The sequence below is a fragment of the Saccopteryx leptura genome, chromosome 6 (assembly GCF_036850995.1).
Source record: "Saccopteryx leptura isolate mSacLep1 chromosome 6, mSacLep1_pri_phased_curated, whole genome shotgun sequence".
NCBI lineage: Eukaryota > Metazoa > Chordata > Mammalia > Chiroptera > Emballonuridae > Saccopteryx > Saccopteryx leptura.
Genome location: NC_089508.1, coordinates 50,661,369 through 50,681,826, shown reverse-complemented (window position 1 = coordinate 50,681,826; position 20,458 = coordinate 50,661,369). Strand labels below are relative to the sequence as shown.

Genomic DNA, 20,458 nt, shown 5'->3' with positions numbered 1-20,458 from the left:
AATAAAACATTGGTTATATAAATAAATGTAAAACACTTAAAATCTAAGCAATTCATTTCTGTTTGTGAATGGTTGAGGTTACTTTGAAATAAGACATAATATGATACAATATGATATAATATGTACTGTACCATATTATATCATGTTGAAATATTGGGCATCTGCTTATTTTTATTGGGGAATTTTCACACTATTGTAAAATCTACTTTACAGCAGTACGTATGGCAGGAGGCTTTCGTGTGTGAACATCCCAGCAACTCCCGCATCATGAGGGTAGAATATGTTGAAGTCAGTGTTCCCCACAGAGAGGAAGGTGGTGGCTTTGAGCCTTGGTGCCTGTTGCAGACTTTGTGTTTGGAGGGCATTTTGGGTGGTTTGAGTGTTCAGAGTCACCTCTGTTTTAGGAGAAGTTGTGAAACATTCTTGTCCCATCTGCACGCTGTGTACAGCATGTGATGGCGTGACACTTCTGGGCTGACAACACCTGATAGCTCTGTCCTTTCCCAGTTTGGTTTAGCTCAACATACATAGACTGAGCACCTGCCATGTGTGGAGTGCCCTGTGATGGGACGGCCACAGTGGTGACCAGGACATAAACACCTTCATTAAGAGGGGTTTCTTCTCTCCCTCGTCCCCTCTTGCAGCCAGTCACTTGACTGGTTCAAGTGTCGGCCCTGGGTGCTGAGGATAGCTTGGTTGGTCCGAGTGCGTCAGACTCAGGCACTGAAAACAGTTTGGTAATTGAGCATCATCCCTAGATGGGGGTTGCTGAGTGGATCCCAGTCTGCGCGCAAGTGGAAGTCTAACTATCTCCCCTCCTATCACTTAAAAAACAACAACGACAAAAAAGAGAGGTTTTTAATCTAGTGGTAGGGACCAGGTTTCTCTGATTTAGTTAAAACAAGTTTTTATTATTAAAATGCCTTTATATTTGCTGATTTTTTTTACAATTTCAAATTTTTCTTTTAAGACAGCTTGGGAATTATGATAAGTAAAATAAGATAGAAAAAGAAAGGCAAATATCATAAGATTTTACTTATATGTGGAATCTAAAAAACAAAGTAAATGAAAAAACAAAACAGAAGGAAACTTATAGACACAGAGAACAAACAAATTGGGGTTTGGGGAGCTGCGTGAAAAGATGAAGGGATTAAGAAGTACAAATTGGTCTGAGGAGCCAGATTTAAAACCCCTGAAGCCACCAGCTTGAGCACAGGCTCATCTGACTTGAGTGCAGGCTCATCAGCTTGTGTGTGAGGCCGCTGGCTTGAGCCCAAAGGTTGCTGGCTTGAAAGCAAAGGTCACTGGCTTGAAAGCAAAGGTCACTGGCCGAGCCTAAGGCCACTGGCTTGAGCAAGGGGTCACTGGCTTGGCTGGAGCCCCCTGGTCAAGACACATAAGCAATCAATGAACAACTAAGGTGCCACAACTACAAGTTGACACTTCTTATCTCTCTCCCTTTCTTTCTGTTTCTCTCTCACTTGCTACAAAAAAAAAAGAGAACAAATTGGCAGTTGCAAAATAGTTATGGGGATGTAAAGTAGAGCATAGGAATCGTCAATAATAGTGTAATAACTATATTTATGGTATCAGGAGGGTAGTATACTTATCTGGGAGATCACTTCGTAAGTTTTATAAACGTCTATAGTGATGCCACACACCTGAAACCAATATAATATTGAATGTCAACTGTAATTAAAAACATTTTTTTTTAAGTGAGAGGAGGGGAGATAGTGAGACAGACTCCTGCATGTGCCCTGATTGGGATCTACACAGCCACCCCCCTCTGGGGCTGATGCTTGAGTACCGACCTATTTTTAGCACCCGAGGCTGATGTGCTCGAATCAACTGAGCTATCCTCAGTGCCTGGAGTGGACTCTCGAACCAACTTAGCCACTAGCTGCAGGAAGGGACAAGGTAGAGAAGAAGAAGAGGGAAGAGGAGAGAAGCAGATGATTGCTTCTCTTGTGTGCCCTAAGCAGGAATTGAACTCAGGATATCTATACACCAGGCCAATGTTCTATTCACTGAGCCAACTGGCCGGGGTGGAAAAATATTTTAACATTTAAAATAAAATTAGGTATCTTGGGAAGAATTTTGCTTTAGGTCTGTGGTTCCTAAACATGGCTGAACACTCCACTGAAACACACACACACACACACACACACACACACACACACACACACACACACACACACACACACACCCTGGGACTAACCTCAGACCTGCTGAGTTAGAAGCTCCCTGGGGTTGGGGTGGGGGTGCCCTGGGATCTGTATCTTATAAGCCCTCAGGGCACTGCTGCTGGCCAGCTGGCTGCGAGACCTCCACCACAGGAGGTTCTGGAGGCTGAGCTTGTCACACCTCGGCCAGAGGAAATAGCAGCCCTAGAGGGGTGACATTCCCTTGTGCACACCTCATGATCTCCGGCCCCCTCCTGAGCCCTGAACCCCAAGCTCCAAGCTCTGCACTGCCTTTCCCTCTGCCATTGGTGAGAATACAATCAGTGCCTAATCGCCCTCTGACGACCCCTTTCCAGCCCCCACCCCCACTGGAATGATGCTTCCTTGTCCCTCCTGCCAGCACCATCTTTCCATCCCTGACTGGGCCCTGTTTGGAGGGAGGCTGCCACTAGCCAGAGGTGCTAATCCCCTCATCCTCCATAAAACAGGCAGCAGCTGCTCTGGTGATGGTATTGAGCCCAGAGGAAACAGTGAGGCTTGGAGCCAAGCAGTCTGGGCTTGCAGGAGGCAGGGTCTGAGACTCATTTCCCAGATTTTCCTGGCGGGTGGAGTGAGTGGGAGGTTCGGTGTTGCAGGGGCTCTGGGCAAACTGGGCAGAGCTTCCGGAGGTTGAGGGACACTGGTTTGATGGGCCTATTCCCAAGGATAGTTCTGTTCTCCTTGGTTTTCCACCTACAGGGACAGCTGACCTGCATAACATCAGAGGGCATCATTCGCACTGCAGTCTAAGTGAACGATGTCCCCAGAATTGCGGAGTGCTCAGCTCGCTGGCTGCGCGTGGTGGCCCTGCAACTTCTTCCTCCCTGCAGTGAGCCTCCCCGGCCACCAGGATTGCCTTCATAACCTTAGCTCATGTGCTCTCCACTGTCACTCTGTGCGGGACGGTGGGCCAAGACTATAACCCCACAGAGGCCCAGAGAGGTCAAGTGAGCTGTCCCAGGTTACCCACAGAGCCAGGGCAGGGTGAAGCTAGAGTCTAAGCGCGTTGTAGTTGCAGGTTAGGGGATCAGAGCCCCATGCCTCCTGTGAACTGTTGGCTGCTCAGTCTGAGTCTGCAGATTTGAAGCCACTTACTTTGGAGGGCCGGGGCCACGGTCTTGGAGAATCTGAAGTTGGAGTTGACGCGTGAACACATCCCTGTGGTGTAGTAGGAGCTCCCACACTCGTGAGACCAGAGCGGGCTGCAGGCCTGGGAATCACACCACAGACCCCCAGTCAGAGGCGGCTCTCAGGGTGGATCCAGGCTCAACAGCCTTCGGCCCAGTCCCAACCTCATGACCCAAGATAGATGCTTCCTATCTGAGTGTCGGTATCCCTAGGCTTCAGGGGGTCTTCTTTGCGTCTCCCTTGCTGCCAGTTCCCTTAGTTTCAGGCGCAATGAAGAAAAACTCATCTTTGAGTCCTCCTTTTTCTATCTGCAAGGGTCTCATTCTCCATCCCACCATCCAGGGTTGTTTCTCTTCTCCACCCTCCCTGGCCACCCGCCCACCACGCAGGATCTGGGAAAGCCTTTCCATCCATGGGAATGGTGGTCTCTCTGTCTGAACAGGTCCCCTGGAGGCCCTCACTGGGCAGACTTCCAGAACTTGGTCCTGACAATATGCCCATGGCTCTTATTAGGGGAAGAAAAAAGAATGTCTCTGCTCTTTCTCTGAAATTTGCAACCAAAACATTGATATCAACCCCTTATTTAAAGGCTGAGTACGAGTTCCTCTCAGAGGCACAGCCATTAAAAACAAAAGCCCAGCTCCACGTCTCAATTTTTCTCCTGCTGCTGGGAAACCCAGGACTAAATTTTGTGCTATAATTTCCTTTGGTTTGGAGGAGTAATTATTCCACTTCCAATCCCTTTATTTAATTAGGCATCTATTTTTGCTCAGATTTTAAATGTTTGGTTTTATGGGCATCCATCCTTTATTGAAACTGCTATAAATTATTTTGGAAGGAGGGAAAAAATACAGAATGGGAGGATAGATGATGGATGATGGGTGGATGGATGGGTGGGTGGGTGGACAGAAAGATGACAAGTAGGTAGATGGATGAATGGTGGGTAGATAGATGTAGGAAGAGATGGATGGAAGGATAAATGATTAGATGGGAAGATAAGGGAGTGGATACATATACAGATGGATGAGTGGATAAATGGATAAATGAAGAGATGGATGATTCACTGGGGGATGGACTAATAAGTGGATGAATGGATGAGTGAATGAGTTAACAAAAGTTTCTATTTATATACCAGGGACTTAACTGCCTCACAGAGGCCCCAGAGGTATATCACACCATCCTTCCTTGTGAAGTATTAATAGGTGAAATCAAGTTAGTAGGAATGTGACAAGGATTCTTAGAGGGAAGTGGGAGTAGTAATAAAGCCCCTGACAAGCATATGTGTGGACAGAGCCAGGGGTCGGGTTTGCCTGGGTTGCAGATGATGAAGAGCTGTGGGCTGACCACACAATGACCTCAGGACTTCCCTCAGCAGAGCCACTAAGCTCTCCTCAAGTCCCTGAGCACCTCAGTCATCCTGGTGCTCTAGTATCTGGTGCTCCACACCCCGAATATCACATCTGTTGACAGAAACGAACTGACAGACAAGAACAAAGAGTGACACAAGCCCTCCCATCTTAACATGAGTGGTGCATTTTAGGGGCCTTTCTGGGGAAGTTTTTTTTTTAAATCCTCTCTTGCAGCTGTTTCTAGGTATAAGTCCCAGAAGGATCTTGTTTTGAATTCCCAGCTTCATCCAAAGTCGTGGTGGCTCACTGGAACGTGGCGGCCAGGAGCAAGCCGCTCCGCTAGCACGCCGCCGGCACACACCTGCTGCACGCAGAGCTGGTGCCTACTCATCTGGGCGGGCGGGAGAACTCCAAGCGCGACCTGCTGCTGCCTTTCTGTCCCTACAGCACGTTTACATCACTCATTTGCTTACTATTGGTCCCCCAAACCAGAATTAAGCCACAGGGCAGGAGCTCCGCTGACTGCTGAGTCCCCAGTGCCTGGTTTTGGGCTCAGTATATTGTGAACGCTAAAATATTTGTTGATAAAATGAACGAACGCCTCTATCACTATAGCCCAAGTATCCTCTCCTCTTTCTTCATTGCTAAGGCCTGTCTATTCTTCTTTTTTTTTTTTTTCTTCTGTATCTTTCTGAAGTTGGAAACGGGGAGGCAGCCAGACAGGCTCCCGCATGCGCCCGACCGGGATCCACCGGCATGCCCACCAGGGGGTGATGCTCTGCCCCTCTGGGGCGTTGCTCTGCTGCAACCAGAGCCATTCTAGCGCCTGAGGCAGAGGCCATGGAGCCATCCTCAGTGCCCGGGCCAACTTTGCTCCAATGGAGCCTTGGCTGCGGGAGGGGAAGAGAGAGACAGAGAGGAAGGAGAGGGGGAGGGGTGGAGAAGCAGATGGGCGCTTCTCCTGTGTGCCCTGGCCGGGAATCAAACCTGGGACTCCTGCACGCCGGGCCGACGCTCTACCACTGAGCCAACCGGCCAGGGCCTGTCTATTCTTTATAAAACAAAACAGAAACCACTCTGGGAAGCCTTCCATCTCGTACAGTACTGGGCAGTCCAGGTGGCCCATCCCCCTGTGGCCCTTCCCTTGGTTGTAGTAAATGTGTTTATTCATTTTTGGCTTCCCTTCAAAGTTGTCTTAGGATGAGTGGTGTCTTTTATTCTTTTGATCAAACCTGGAGCAGAGGTTTGGCCTTTGCCTTGGAAATTGGCTCCCCACAGGAAGGGATAACCCCCCTTGGACTGTGGGCCTTCCTTCATTCCTGTTCCTTCTCAGGCTGTCTGTCCCCCGCCCTCAGGGTATGTGTACAAACTGGCTCAATCCTTCTTCCTGCCTGGACTGTCCCCCCACCCCCGCCCTTATTCTTGAACTTCAGGGCACAGCAGACAGAATGGCACAGGGAAGAAGCCAGTGAACGAGCTGCTCTCCGGAGTGCGTGGACAGGCAGCCTAGTGGGTAGGGTGCAGCGTGTGCAGGTGAGGATACGCTATCACTGCGTGCCTCTCCTGGTCCCGACAGGAGGGTCCAGGAGGCCAGAGGGCTGGAACGTGGAGAGAGGGTGGGGCGGGTGGCTCTTACCAAGAAGCTGTTGTCCTTGGGGTTGGTGGCCAGGCTTAGGCCGAGGCGCATGTTGTCCTTCCGCTCAGACACGTTGGAGAGGGTGACCCTTCCTGGGGTGGGAAGGAGAAGCTCAGCCTGCTGCCCTCCTGCGCACCCTCCACCCAGAGTCTGCTGCTGCCACGGGCCACCAGAGACGCCTGTGGCAGGGCGGTGCCACGCAGGGTCCTCCCCAGTTCTTCCTGCGTGTTGGTGCAGACATTCATGGTTTACTAAGGCCTTACCCGGACAGGGTCTGATTATTTCCTCTCAACGCCCTGTGAGATGAGGACAGTGAGTCTCAGAGAGGCCAAGCAACCTGCCCAAAGTCACACAGGAAGCACATGGCAGAGGCTTCCATCTCCTAGTCCAGAGCCTTCAGCCCTCTGATGGACCCCAACATTCCCCTTGCGTCCCACCTGACACATACCAGGGCACCCAGCTGGGCTGGCTTCCGCTGGGCAGTGTCTCCCCCACGTGCTTCTTCAAGCCAACCTGCCACTGAAACTTAACTGTCCCCTGCTCTGCTCTCTCTGGGCCCAGTCCTCTGCTCACCTGATAAACTGATGTATGATACTGAGTCTTTGCCACAGGTAGCAAATAGTCAACTAACAAGAGCCTTTTAAGAGGTACAAAATCTTGCCAAGAATGTCATTCTGTGGTTGCTGCCATGAGAGAGATCAAAGAGCAGGATTCTCAGCCAACTGGATGTGGAGAGATGGTGGTGGCAGATTAGATCACTAAATAAATTAGATCGGTTTAGGTATTACTAGATCATTCTGTCAGGCCACTGAAGGAAAGGAAGGGAGCTTGAATTCCCCAGGCATATGTTGGTGCGTGTGCGTGCGTGTGTGTGTGTGTGTGTGTGTGTGGTGGGATTCAGATAGTTCACACTGGTTTGGTAGAACTGATACCTAATTTTTTGTTGAGTTCAGCGAATTGGTTGTTAAAATGGCACTTGTAATCAGGGTTTTCCCTAAGGTGGGCACCTGGGCAGCCGCCCAGTGTGGAAATCACAAATTTACATTCCTTACTCTTTTTTAATGTTCATCTGTGCAACAGCATATTCTAAGTGCCTGCAGTAATGTTCATTCTATCCATAGGTGAAAAAAATTGCAAGCAAGGATGCCAATCAAGAAGCAATATGAAAATATCTTAAATAACAGTTTTATTGTTTTTTTATCAGATATTATTTAATATATATATTTTTAAATTATTTTTATTTATTTATTCATTTTAGAGGAGAGAGAGAGAGAGAGAGAGAGAGAAGGGGAGGAGCAGGAAGCATCAACTCCCATATGTGCCTTAACCAGGCAAGCCCAGGGTTTTGAACTGGCGACCTAAGCATATCCAGGTCGGTGCTTGATCCACTGCGCCACCACAGGTCAGGCCTATTTAATATTTTTCATTACTCTTTTAAAACTCTTATAATCTAGTTTTGTGTACCTCTTTTATTGTTCTTATTTAAGTATTAAATGCATGAAATAATAAACTACCTTTCTGTATATCGTTTTTTTATACTTAAAACGTTCATTAGTGCAGAGAACTGGTTGTAAAATTGGAGTATTTGAATCCCACCACTGGTGTGTGTGAGTGTGCACGTGTGAGTGCACACATGGGTATGGGCACATGGAGGGAGAGTTTGGAGAGAAGCAAGTTGGGCATTTCATTGAGCCCAGGACACGTGGACCCTCATCTTCTGTGAGGAGGCTCCAGTGTCTTTCCTGCTGGGGGAGGGAGTGACCGCTAGGGACACAGGCCTCAGAGAGCTAGAGCTAGCATGGTTTGCATCAGCACTGTGGGCACTGGAAGCAGGAGGGGCTGGCCCGCCTCCCGGCACAGGCCAGCAGGGCTGGTGCATCAGCGGAGGCCAGATGCGGGGCGGGGTTGTGTTTGTTGTTGTTTCCCTTTGGGCTCCCTCCGTTTGTAGTCAGGCTCCTTTTGAAATCCAGCCCCTCTTGGCTGTGCTGTGACTGGGGCTGCTTTCTGTTTTGTCTACCCAAGGAAACCGGAGAGAAAATAATAGCAGTAACTCTGTGCTTTTTAAAAAATAAATCATTTCTTTTTTTTTTTTTTCATTTTTCTGAAGCTGGAAACGGGGAGGCAGTCAGACAGACTCCCGCATGCGCCAGACCGGGATCCACCCGGCATGCCCACCAGGGGGCAATGTTCTGCCCCTCTGGGGCGTCGCTCTGTTGCATCCAGAGCCACTCTAGCGCCTGGGGCAGAGGCCAAGGAGCCATCCCCAGCGCCCGAGCCATCTATGCTCCAATGGAGCCTTGGCTGCGGGAGGGGAAGAGAGAGACAGAGAGGAAGGAGAGGGGGAGGGGTGGAGAAGCAGATGGGCGCTTCTCCTGTGTGCCCTGGCCGGGAATCGAACCCGGGACTCCCGCACGCCAGGCCAACGCTCTACCGCTGAGCCAACTGGCCAGGGCATAAATCATTTCTTAACATTTACAAAGTACCCCTCACACACGCCCTCCCAGGACCCCCTCTTGATCTGGGGAAGCCCGGGAGTCACCATTTCCATTCTACAGATGAGAAAAATCAAGGTGCATCAAGGGCTAGTGACCTCTACAAAGACAGTCACCGGTAAATGATTGAGTGGGGACTGGAACCCAGGGCAGTCAAGGTTACATCCAGAGTTTCTCATGATGGCAGGGCTGTGGTGGCATGGGGGTGGTAGTGAGAAATCTGGAAAGGAAGCTCCGAGCCCCAACTGGGCAATGGCCACTTCTCAGCGGCTTGAAGAATTCTGCCCTCTGTTTATTTAAGGGGCAAGTCCCTCACTTCACCCCGCCCCCTCTCTTTCTCCTTTGTCCTCACAACTGAAGTCCTTTCTGAAACTGTGCCTGCCTGGAAGCAGATGGGCATGGTAGGGAAGACCCTTGTTCTAGAGCAAGAAAGACTCAGGTTCAAGTCCTGCTTCTGTTGCTTCTGTGGCTTGTGGATTTGGGCAGTCAGTAACTTCTGCTCTGTGACCAGGAGAGTGATGAACGCCTTTCTCAGTGGGTCTCTGTGAGGGTCTGGGGACACAGGCCCCTCCTCACCCAGGGCCTGCCTTCCAGAATCACAGCTCCTCATTAAAACCCCTAACTTCATCCAGGGGTTGTGACAAGGCACCAGCTGGCAGAGTGTCTCACACTAAGGTGTGAATGACTGACACCCACTTAGCCTTCCCTGGAGAGAGAGGAAAGAACATTCCTGGCTTGGCAGGGTGCAGAGTCTGGAAAGGCCAGAGGAGAAGCTGGGACTCAGGTTTCCCTGCCTTGCATTTTCCACTGTGGGGACACACTGACAGATGGTCTTCCTGCTGTGCGTTCTCTTGTTCTCTCCCCAGTGGTGGGGAAAGAAGGCTCCTGAGAAGTGTTTCCTGACAGCGCTTTCCCTTGGCCCTGACTCACTCTGCTGCCTGGCTTTGCCCCACTTGAGGAAGGTTTTCCAGGGTCTAATGGTTTCTCACTGCCAGCAGGGGTTCCTTCTTTGCAGGGAAATCGAGTCTACATTGGAAACCAGAGCAAGGGAGAAAATGAAATGAATGGTTTAGGCACCTGTGTCCCTACCTGGACCAGGAGTTTCTCTTGGTGGCCCAGGCCCAAAGCCCAGTGCCCACACCTCCCATCAGTCCTCTCGCTCCCTCTGCACGAGCCATATAGCCATTCTTTCTGTTTCCAACAGAGCAAGTTTATCCCCACCTCAGGGCCTTTGCACTTGCTCTTCTGTCTGGAATGCTCTGGCCCTGCCTGACTCTTTTTCACCATTAGCACTTTGCTCCAATGTTACCTGCTCAGAGAAGCCTTCTTCACCTCCTTGCTAAGGTAGCACTCCTCCTCCATCTTTCCCACTCAGCTCTCTTATCATAGGACCCTGGTTTGTCACATAGCATTTGTTTCTACCTGAGCTTACCCTTCTTTCTAGTTTGTCTACTTGCTTATTGTCTCCACCCAGTGGAGCCCTTTGCATCTTGTTCTCTGCTGTATTCCCGGTAACTAGCATTGTGCTCAGCACATACTAGGTGCTCATTAAAGTTTGGGGGGCCATATTATACTGGAATTAGTCCTAGGGTCATTGAGACTACCACTCTCATTTCACACATAAGCAAATAGAGGCTCAGACAGGGAATGTGAGCTTCCTATGAACACAGTGAAGAAACTGCACAGCTGGGAGAAGAAACCCTGCTCCGCCTGCTTCAGAGCCGCGCTCTCAGAGTGGTGATGACCACGCTCTATATGCCGCCAGTCCCCACCTCCTTTAGACTGTGTCCCCTGAAGTCTGGGTCTTGGCTGTACTGGGGTTTGAACTTCCTACCCTTGGCACTGATGCAGATGTGAGCAGCAGGAGCACCAGCACCACGTGACCGGACCTCTGACACTGAGATCTGAGTTCCATGGGCTTTCTCTTTGATGAAAGCCTTTTCATCCATCCATCTGCTTATCTCTTGAAGCTCTGCCAGCTCTCCCGCCTCCTCAGGGAGCCTCACCTACTGCTGTAGGGTAGAGGCTCCCCTCCTGGAAGAGGGGGAGGCCAAGGGACCTGGCCCTGGGCAGGCCAGTCCTCCAGGGCAGGACCTGGAATCCTGGCTTCTCAGCCCAAATGGAACATTTGCTCCCTCCCGTAAGCAAAGTAGTGGCCTGGCTACTGTCTGACCTTTAGAGGACTGGCATGTGTGCTTTAGTGAATGCGCCCATAAGTGCACACACAGTGGATTTTACAAGGCCTTGGGAGGCCTCAGGGCTGCTCCCCGCATCTCCCTGGGGCTCAACCCGTCTCAGTGAGGAACAAAGCCTCATTTCAGAAGGGCGTGAGGTAGTGGCTAACGGGTGGCTGTCAACTGCCTAGACTGAAATCCAAACCTTGCTACTTTTTAAGAGGGTGACCCCAGGCAGGTCCCCTCCCCTCCACATGTGGTCATTTCCTCCTTTGTTTAATGGTTAAATTTCATAGGTTGTTGTGGAGATTATATGAGTCAAAACACCTACAAGTGCTTAAACCAGTGCCTGACTCAAGTGAACTTAATAGCAGATGCGTGAGTGACAGCTGTTGTGAGTACCTCCAAGTCAGAGAGGAGACAGTAAGTGGGTTTCTCCTGCTGGAAGAGGAGCAGTGGGTGAGTCAGAAAGAGCAATGCCCTGGGCACTGGAGGCCTGGCTATGATTCCTGGCCAGGCTTTAATAAGTTGTGTGACTGTGGGAAAGTTGCTTCCTCTCTCTGGGCTCCACGTCCTCATCAATAACAGGGAGCAGTGATACCAGCCGGTCACCTCCGGGGCAGCGGGGAAGAGTCGGTGTGACTGTGCTTTAGAGCCTGCCCGACCCTAGACAATGGTTGGTCTCACTGTGGTGAGACCAGAGGCCCGAGTTACCCAGGTTGAGCTTGGTGCAGTTCCCATGGGTCACTGGACACTTGTACACGTCTCCCGTCTTCTGGTGGCCATTGGTTTCCAATGGAGCGCCCACGACGAGCCTGGAGGGAAGAGGAGACAAGTGAAGATGCTGGGGGAGGTGCTCCTTCCTGGTAAGGCTGGAACCTGGAGGGCAATGGTGAGGGGAGGAGGGGGTAGGGAATCCTGGAGGAGCTGCCACATGCAGATTTTCAGACTCAGATCTCTGTCTCTCTGAGGGAGGGATGCTGGGCTTTTAGCATAAAGCCATGGGACCTGTGGCCTACTCTAGGCCCTGCCTGGATATGGAGATATGGAAATGAAGACCACATGGGCCCAGCAACAAATAGGATGGAGGCAGTCCCTGGGAGAAGAGAGCAAGGCAGACATCATGGAGGAGGTGACGCTTGAGATAGGTCTTAACGGTTGAATATGAGTTTGTCAAATGGTAGGAAAGGGGTAACGGTAGTCATTCAGGCAGAGGAGTGATTCTGGAGCCACAGAATCTTGGTCATCTGTTGCTATCCGTGGGGGTTTCATTCCTCAACTTATATGACAGTCTTTCAGCTAGTGACTCAGATGGGAAGCATGTTGCTCAACGGTCATGGTTGTCCCCTGAACCACTAAGTCTTTGCTCAGGGTGGGCCAGGAAGCCAGCAAGGCTTGAGTGTTCCAGGGCAGCCAACCATCTGGGGCTTCCGCCTTGAGGCTATGCTTCTGTGAACTTATTTGGAAAACGGGTCTTTGCAGCTGTAATTAGGGATTTTAAGATGAGGTCTTCCTGGGTTACCCAGGTGGGTCCTCAATCCAATAAGCGTCTGTTGAGACACACAAAGGAGAGACCGAAAGAGAAGAGAAGGCCATCTGACAATGGAAGCAGAGCTAGGAGCGAGGCTGCCACAGCCAGAGAATGCCTGGGGCCTCCAGAAGCCGGAAGAGGCAAAGGGGGGTTCTCCTTTAGAAACTTAGAGGAAGCACAGCCCCACTGACTCCTTGTCTTGGACACCTGGCCTCCAGAACTGTGAAATAATAAACTTCTGTTTATTGTAAGCCATCTGTTTTGTGCTAATTTGTTATGCACTGACTGGAATTATTACACTGTGCTTACAGGCTTCTGGAAAATAATGAGCGGCCACTCCTTCCTGACCCAGCTAAACCTGGCAGTGCCATCTCCCTTGAGGCCAGGGAGAATCCCACCTCCACCTGGATGGCCCTCAGGCCCTCTCCTTGTGGCTCCCAAAGCCGCGCTCTATGCCTGTCTCCAGCTGGAACCCTGTGCTGATGCAGAGTGAAACCCTGAAGGTGGCGGGGTCTCTTCCACGACCTCCTGACCACTCTCAGTGCCACCTGCCTCTGCCACATTTGGAACCCTCTAGGCTTTGAGTACCAGTCCAGCTCTCAGCCAGCAACTGCCTCCTCTGCTCAGGCCATAGGGCATACAGTGACTTAAAATGGCTGGGTTGCTCAGTGGATAAAGTCTTGACCTGGTGTGCTAGAGGTTGTAGGTTTGACTCCCCGGTCAGGGCACTTTTGAGAAGCAATCAATGAGTGCACAACTAAGTAGAACACGAGTCGATGTTCCTCTGTTTTCCAAATCAATGCAAAAATTAAAAAATAAAAGGAGCTCTCCCAAGACAGCTATGCTAGAATGGCAGGAGGCACCATAACTCACACAGACCGAGAGGTCTCCCAGACTGAGGGACAGAGAATAGATAGATGATGGTGGAAGTTAGGGAACAGGTGCATGAGACATTGGGAGCAAGATGACCTTTCCGGGGTTCTACTTTCCCAGCAGCTTCCCACCCTCTGGCAACATAGCCCAAAGAAGAAGCAATCACTCGTTTTCTGACTTAAGAGGGCTGTAGGGGGCAGGCTTGGAGGTTCAGGCTACACAGGACTTTGTTGGCTTCTCCTGGTCAAACCCTCCTGCCTCACTCCCGCCTTCTCTGGGCTGTCAGGAAAGAAAGTGAGGTCTGAATGAGAGTTAACAGAGCTCTGTTTGAAATTAAGAGTCTATGAAATAAGAGCTGAGGTTTCTCCCCTGGGGACCAGATAATGACAGATTCTAAATATATCGCTTATTAAGCATGCCTATTTTTGACTGGCAGGAATTAATTGGACTCATAAAATCTGTTTGTCTAGACGATGTGATTTTTGGCTACTTAATTCTGCGAGGAATAGTGGAGTCAAGTCCACTCCAATTTTTTTTGAAAGAGAATGAGAGAGAGAAAAAGAGAGGGAAAGAGAGAGAGGTATCAGTGGGCAAGGCTTAGGTCCCAACCTTGCTTTTCCGGCTGCTTCGGTTTTCAAGGTAAACCTGAAATGTGATCGAGTCTTCCAGAGGACTGTTCCCTGCAGGCCGCCCCTGCCTGACGGGGAGTGCTTTCTGGGAAGAGTGCCTGTGAGGAACGTCTTGCAGGGCGTCTCCGGGAGAAGCAGGCATGCAGGTTCTAGATTACAGAAACCATGGCCGTCTTCTAGAAAAGCTCCCCTCCTGTGTCTTCTAGAAAACACCTCAGCAGCCTGACTGGGAGGACTCCTCACAATTCTTCCCATTTTATAGATTGGGACGCTGAGGCCTCACAGCCTGCTTGGAGGCGCCCCCAACACGGGGTGAAGTCTTTGGGCTGAGAATGCAAGAGCTGGGTCTTCATCCTGATTCAGCCACCAGCTTGCCACATGGCTTTGAGAAGTCTTGGAGCTTTCCAGACCTTGGTTTTCTTGGCTGTGAATGGGACTAGCAAGTCCTGCACTGCTTACCTCTTGGGACACCGTGGACAGTCACAGATGTCAAAAGACACCGAGAAACAGAAAGGGTTGAATCAAGGTAAGCTATGCACAGAGACTGGTGACTTCCTAGAAATCACGTGTGCTGGTAATGGCCAACACGGGACATTCAGGCAGTAAATCCGCCAAGTCTTAGTGACCCTGAATTTGCTGCAAGATGGGCTTTGTCCTTTACAGAGAAGAAGAGCCTCCAGTGACGTCTCATCTCCGTTCTCCCAGATCTGGTCTCTCTGGGCGTCTGTAGCACTCTATGAGGTAGCGGGACAGGGCTTACTGTTCCCATATCACAGATGCAGAAACAGGCCCTGAGAGGGGAGCTGACCCAGGCCCCACAGTTTGTTTGTGGCAGAGAGCTGAGACTCGTTCTCCTGGGACAGTTTCCTCTGTATCGCCCCAAATATCTCTTCGCCAGGAAGGGAGGGCCTGGGCCAGCCCTCCTTGCCATTCTTGAGTGTCGACATTATGTGTGCCCGTCGGGTTTGAGGTTTTGAGGATATGATTCAGTCTCACTGCGAGGGGAGAACTGCCTAAGCACAGGGAAAATGTTTGCGTCACCATGAGACCCGCCAAATGGCTCCTGGGGTCTGGCAGCCCCTGCCACCTCCTGTGGCCTCAGCCTTATATAGCCATCTGCAGCTTCAGGGCTGGCTGTGCCTCTTGGGGATGGGACACCTTATACCCTCTGGCGTGGGCACCAGCACGGCATGGCAAACCCCAAAGGTCGTGGCGAGCAGCAGGCCCTTTCCATGGGCCGTGTGCCGTGACTCACTGCCTGTGGGCTCCCAGCATTCTTCCCAGGGAGGCGCGGGGAGCGGGGCTGCTGCGGATGGCGGAATTGGTGGCAGGTTTCAGCCACAGTCCTGTAGGACCCCTCCCTGATGGCTGTCTTATAAGCAGAGCCTGGCCAAGGGAGGAGACTCACTGTGGAGTTGGCCTGATGAGGAAGGCAGGACAGGCCTTGCTGGGCCCTGAGTTCTTTGGGTCCCAGCAGGACACATGCTAAGATAAGGGGTTTCTGGCTCCCTACTTCCCACCCTCTCCAAGTCCCTATGGGGATTTATCCTGACTTCTGCTCATCCTAGGCTCCATTCTTCAAGGCAAATTTAGTCTCTGAATCTCTTAAAATGCACACTCTTATAAGAAAAAAAGGTAACATGTACCTCCAGTGTGTGTAAATTTTTATGTTAATTAAACCAGTGTATAACTGTCAATCTGTATATTAAATATCTCTAATTCTGTTTTTTTTTTTCAAATAAAATGTAAACCTAAACAGAACTTGAATCATTTTGTTACGATGGCGTGTACACACATACCACCCGAGAGATCACCACTTTAAAATCAAGTACAAATTCCCACCTGCTCCAGGAAGCCCTTCCTGATTACCGTAGTCTTTTCCACATAAACCAGCATCGAATCCCTGCTGTCTGTTGTAGTCAGCATTTTAGTGTCATCTTTTCTTGAGGGCCAAGATGCTCTGGTGTGTCCTGCTGCACTAGCACAGGGTGATCTGGAAGGCTCTTGGAAAGAGGTACGTACTGGCTACTCTGATCTTCTGCTTAACAGTCTACAGCAGCAGTAGCTTCAGGAGCTTTTGGCATTGCCTCAGGCCTAAGAGGAGCCCCCAGATTCAGTACACCTGGAAAAAAGGTTGCTGAGAACTTGAGTCTTTTTCAGCAATAGAGATTCAGTGGAATGACCCAACTTCCATTTAAAGTCAATGTTGCTTGCTTCCCTGGTTTCCACTTCTCTCTTCTCAACAGTCCTCACTTCTGTGTGTGTGTGTGTGGAGGGGGAGGGGGGCGTCCTGGGAACCTGGCTCCACTCCTAGTTCTAGGGATCAAGCACATACCCCAGGCAAGGCCAATTTATTTCCTGGCTGTAGTTACCGAGGCAGGGTGGGAAAATGACTGAAGTCATCACCTCAATCAGAGTGAATCCCGGGATGTCTGCTTGGGACTCAGGGACCAAAGGAGTTCCTTTTCTCTGGATAGCACAGTATGTCGATACAAGCCCTGGAGCTGCTGGCAGTAGCTTTGTGACAACAAGAGGTGTGAGCTGATGCAAAAGGGGGTGTGTGGACGAGAGGCTCAAACTGTACCAGAAGCCTGAACTCTTCCAATATAGAAGCAGTAACTACCTTTTATTGTAGAAGCCTGTTTGAGTTGAGTTTTCAGATATTTAATAACTGAAAACATACTAACTAGAACGTGCAAGGCAAAAACACAAACAAAAAACAAGAAACCAACAAAAAAAACCCCAACAAAAACCACATAGTTAAAATTATCCTTAGAAATTCCATATATTACCATGCTATAAGAGGAACAGAGCATCCAAGACCAGCGAGAGAGGAGCAGGTTCATATCCCCCAGCTCACGCTCCATTTGGGGCATATATTTATTGCATGAGTTGTGGATGAACTTAGACACCATGCACATTATTTTTCTCTGGTTAACTCAATGTGTAAAACTGTCCCCTGGCCCAGCCTTATGGAAACAGAAATCCTTTTGTTCTATGTGCATCCTATTTACCACAGACACTTGGATAGGGAGCCGTGCACTCGACAAGTTTCTGGTTACCTGGTAACTGGCCTCACAGAGTGTCAGAGCTGGTCGGAAATGTGGCGGTTCTTTGGGCTAGCCTTATCACGTACCAATGATGCATCGAAGGCCTGGAGCAGGGAAGGGCTGTGTCTGAGGTCTTAGAGCAGACGGTGGTGGAGCTGGACCGAGGCACAGTGACCTGCCTCCCAGGGCAGTGCTCCCCCAAGCCATAGAGGGAGGAAAGCCTGGAGGCAGGGGCTGGGGCTCCAGACTCAGTCTGGCCTTTCACTGGCTATGTCTGAGGAGGCAGGTGTGAACAGATGCCATGGGCAGAGAAAGGCCATCAGATGCTTGGAGAAGGAAAAAGCAAATCCCCAGCTGATGGGCCAGCCCCTGGAGGAGGTCCTGAACCCAGAGGCCAGCATGGACCGCCATGAAAAGGCAAGATGTGGGTTTCATTCCCACCCCGGCCAGGCTTTCTGCTCCTCTCTGCAAGACCTGGACCGCACATCCCAGGAAATCCAATTACTGCTGCTTATTCGTTTCACTTGAACGATTCATTTCATTTTTAATGCAATTAAATTGCATTTGATTTTGATCACCAGGACAGCTTTGAGGCTGGAAGGGCACTTAGTATCTGAGGCTCAGACAACAGGTGTGACAAGCCTGTGACACTGGTCAGTTTAAGAACTAGACTCCATGTCCAGTGCCCTTTCCACTGTTGTGGGAGACTGGGACATTTAGAAAGTCCAGCTCTGGGGGCTGGGCAATGCCCAACATCCGGGGAGAGGGCTGCCCTCCCTGGAGCCAGCTGGACCTGCACCCCAGGGGCCTCTTGTTGCTCCTCCCTCCTCCCATTCCCTTCCTCACCTGTTCCTCCCTCCCAGCACCCTTTCTCCACTCAGACCTGCTCTAACTCCTTTGTGGCATTTCTCTTCTGGCTTCATTTTCCTTTCCTGAAATCAGATAGGGGCAGCAGGGAGGGACTTCCATTTGAAGAGCAGAGAACTCAAGGGAACAAAAGAGAGATTATTTCTTCAGTGAGGCTTTTTTTCCCCCTCTCTCCATGGAAAATGTAATCTCCTCCAGCCAGGGTGAGTATGGTGGCTAATGTGATCAAGATAGGCCGGGAAGTGCTGAGCCCAGCAGAGCCCTGCTGGGTGGGGCTACACTGGGGGTGGGCAGGGTGTGGAGGGAGAGCTCACCTGGGACCTGCCTGAGGCGAGGTGAAGGTACCCGCTGATCTCCCTGTGCTGCTGGGAGGGGCTTGTGGTTCATGGAGGCTCAGATGCCTGCCTGCCAGGGTCTGGACTCCCAGGGGCTGGGAAAATAAGGACTCCTCTGTGTGCCAGCACACCCTTTACTCTCTCTACCACCGTAAAACCCTCATCAGAGATGGAAATTCGTGTGCATTTTAAACAAACACACATATTGTGATGGTTAATTTTATGTATTGACTTCACTGAGCCATGGGTGCCCAGATATTTAGTCAATTATTATTCTGGGTGTGTCCTTGAAGGTGATTCTGGATGAGAGATGAACATTTTAACTGGAAAACTGTGCAGAGCTGATTGTGCTCCCCAATGTGGATGGGCCTCATCCAATCAATTGAAGGCTTGAATAGGACAAAAAAGTTGACCCCTGAATAAGAGAGAATCCTTCCTTACTGACTACCTTCCAACTGGGACACTGATTTGCTCTTACCTTTGGACTCAAATGGAGACATCAGCGCTTCCTGGGTCTCCAGACTGCTGGCCTTCAGACTGGAACTGGCCCATGGGCTCTCCTGGTCCCCAGCTTTCTGACTCACTCTGCAGATCTTCGGACTTGTCTGCCTCCTCAATCACGTAAGCCAACCCCTTATAATAAATCTCTTCGTACACAGTCTGTTTCTGACTTTTGATGTTTTGACTTATACTGTTTGGACTTTATGATGGTGTGAAAATGATATGCGTTCAGTAGAAACCATACTTTGGATTTTTGATCATTTCTCAGTCTGGCCAACAGTATGTGGTAGGATGCTCTCGACTGATGCTGGACAGCGGCAGTGAGCCCAAGCTCCCAGTCAGGCTCATGATCACAAGGGTAAACAAACCATACTCTTCTACAGTGTATTTATTCATTGTGTTAGATGGTTTTGCCCAACTGTCCACTAATGTAAGTATTCTGGGCATGTTTACAGAAGGCTATAGGCTAAGCTACGATGTTTGGTAGGTTAGGTGCATTAAATGCATTTTAATTATTAACTTACAATATTTTCAATTTATGATGGGTTTATTGAGATGTAACCCCATGGTAAGTTGAGAAGATTCTGTATAAGTATATCCTATGGGTTCTGTTTCTCTATAGAACCCTGACTAATACATTTACATAGTGCTTGTTATGTTCTAAGGGCTTTATATACACTGTCTATGTTGCTGAAGATCCTCACCCTTATTCATTCATTGAACCATAAGAATTTGTTGAGGTTCTAGCCTGACCTGTGGTGGTCCAGTGGATAAAGCGTCGACCTGGAATGCTGAGGTCACCAGTTCGAAACCCTGGGCTTGCCCAGTCAAGGCACATATGGGAGTTGATGCTTCCTGCTCCTCCCCCCTTCTCTCCCCCTTCTCTCTCTCTCTCTTTCTCCCCCTTTCTCTAAAATGAATAAATAAAATCTTAAAAATAAAAAAAAAGAATTTATTGAGGTTCTATTTGTACACCAAGCACCGGAGGCATGATGGTGAATGTGACGTCATCCCTGCCTTCGGGAGACTTCCAGCCCAGCCGAAGAGACGGGAGGTCACCAGGCCATCACGACACAGCAGTGGTTCCCAGCCCAGCGGCATGACTCCCCTGAGAGCTGGTTAGAAATGTAGCATCTTGGGCTCTACCCAGACTGACGGGTCAGGAACTGAAGGTGGAGCCCAGCATCTGTGTTTTGACAAGCCCTCCAGGAGATGCTACTGCATCCTCACATTTGAGAAACATCATAACACATAATGCTCCTGTGGGGAGGTAGAGGCATGGTGACCTGCTACCCTGGCTGGGCTCAGAGCCCCAAATCCATTTCAGTAAAATCAACCTCTTTGCCATGACTTCAGGGCTCGATGTTACCTCACTGCCGCTCACCTAGCTGTCCCTACTTCTACCAGGGCTGCCATGAATGCTGCACAGCCAAGTCATCACGTAGGGCTCAGCTCCAATGTCACCTCCCCATAGAGGTCTTTCCTGACCACCACCTGTCACTCCCCATCTCACCAACCTGTCTTATCCTCCTCACAGTCTTTTGTACTCTCTAATGCCTTCTTATTCACCTTTAATCATCCTTTCCTCCCAGCAGAATGTGAGCTTCAAGGAAGCTAGGACCTTGTTGGTCAGGTCTGTAGCTCCAGACACCCAACAACCAGAACAGTGCC

The 20,458-nt window shown here is 50.0% G+C and overlaps 1 protein-coding gene across 3 annotated transcripts in view; it reads right to left on the bottom strand.

Moving 5' to 3' along the window:
- The window catches only part of ITGA11 (integrin subunit alpha 11), a 135,649-nt gene that overhangs the window by 61,182 nt on the left and 54,009 nt on the right, over nt 1-20,458 (bottom strand). For all 3 annotated transcript variants that reach the window (XM_066342837.1, XM_066342836.1, XM_066342838.1), the window contains 3 exons: nt 11,716-11,816; nt 6,336-6,427; nt 3,318-3,432 (listed from right to left, as the gene is read on the bottom strand). In XM_066342837.1, the coding sequence (XP_066198934.1) occupies nt 3,318-3,432; nt 6,336-6,427; nt 11,716-11,816 (308 nt within the window). The remainder of the gene's footprint in view (nt 1-3,317; nt 3,433-6,335; nt 6,428-11,715; nt 11,817-20,458) is intronic.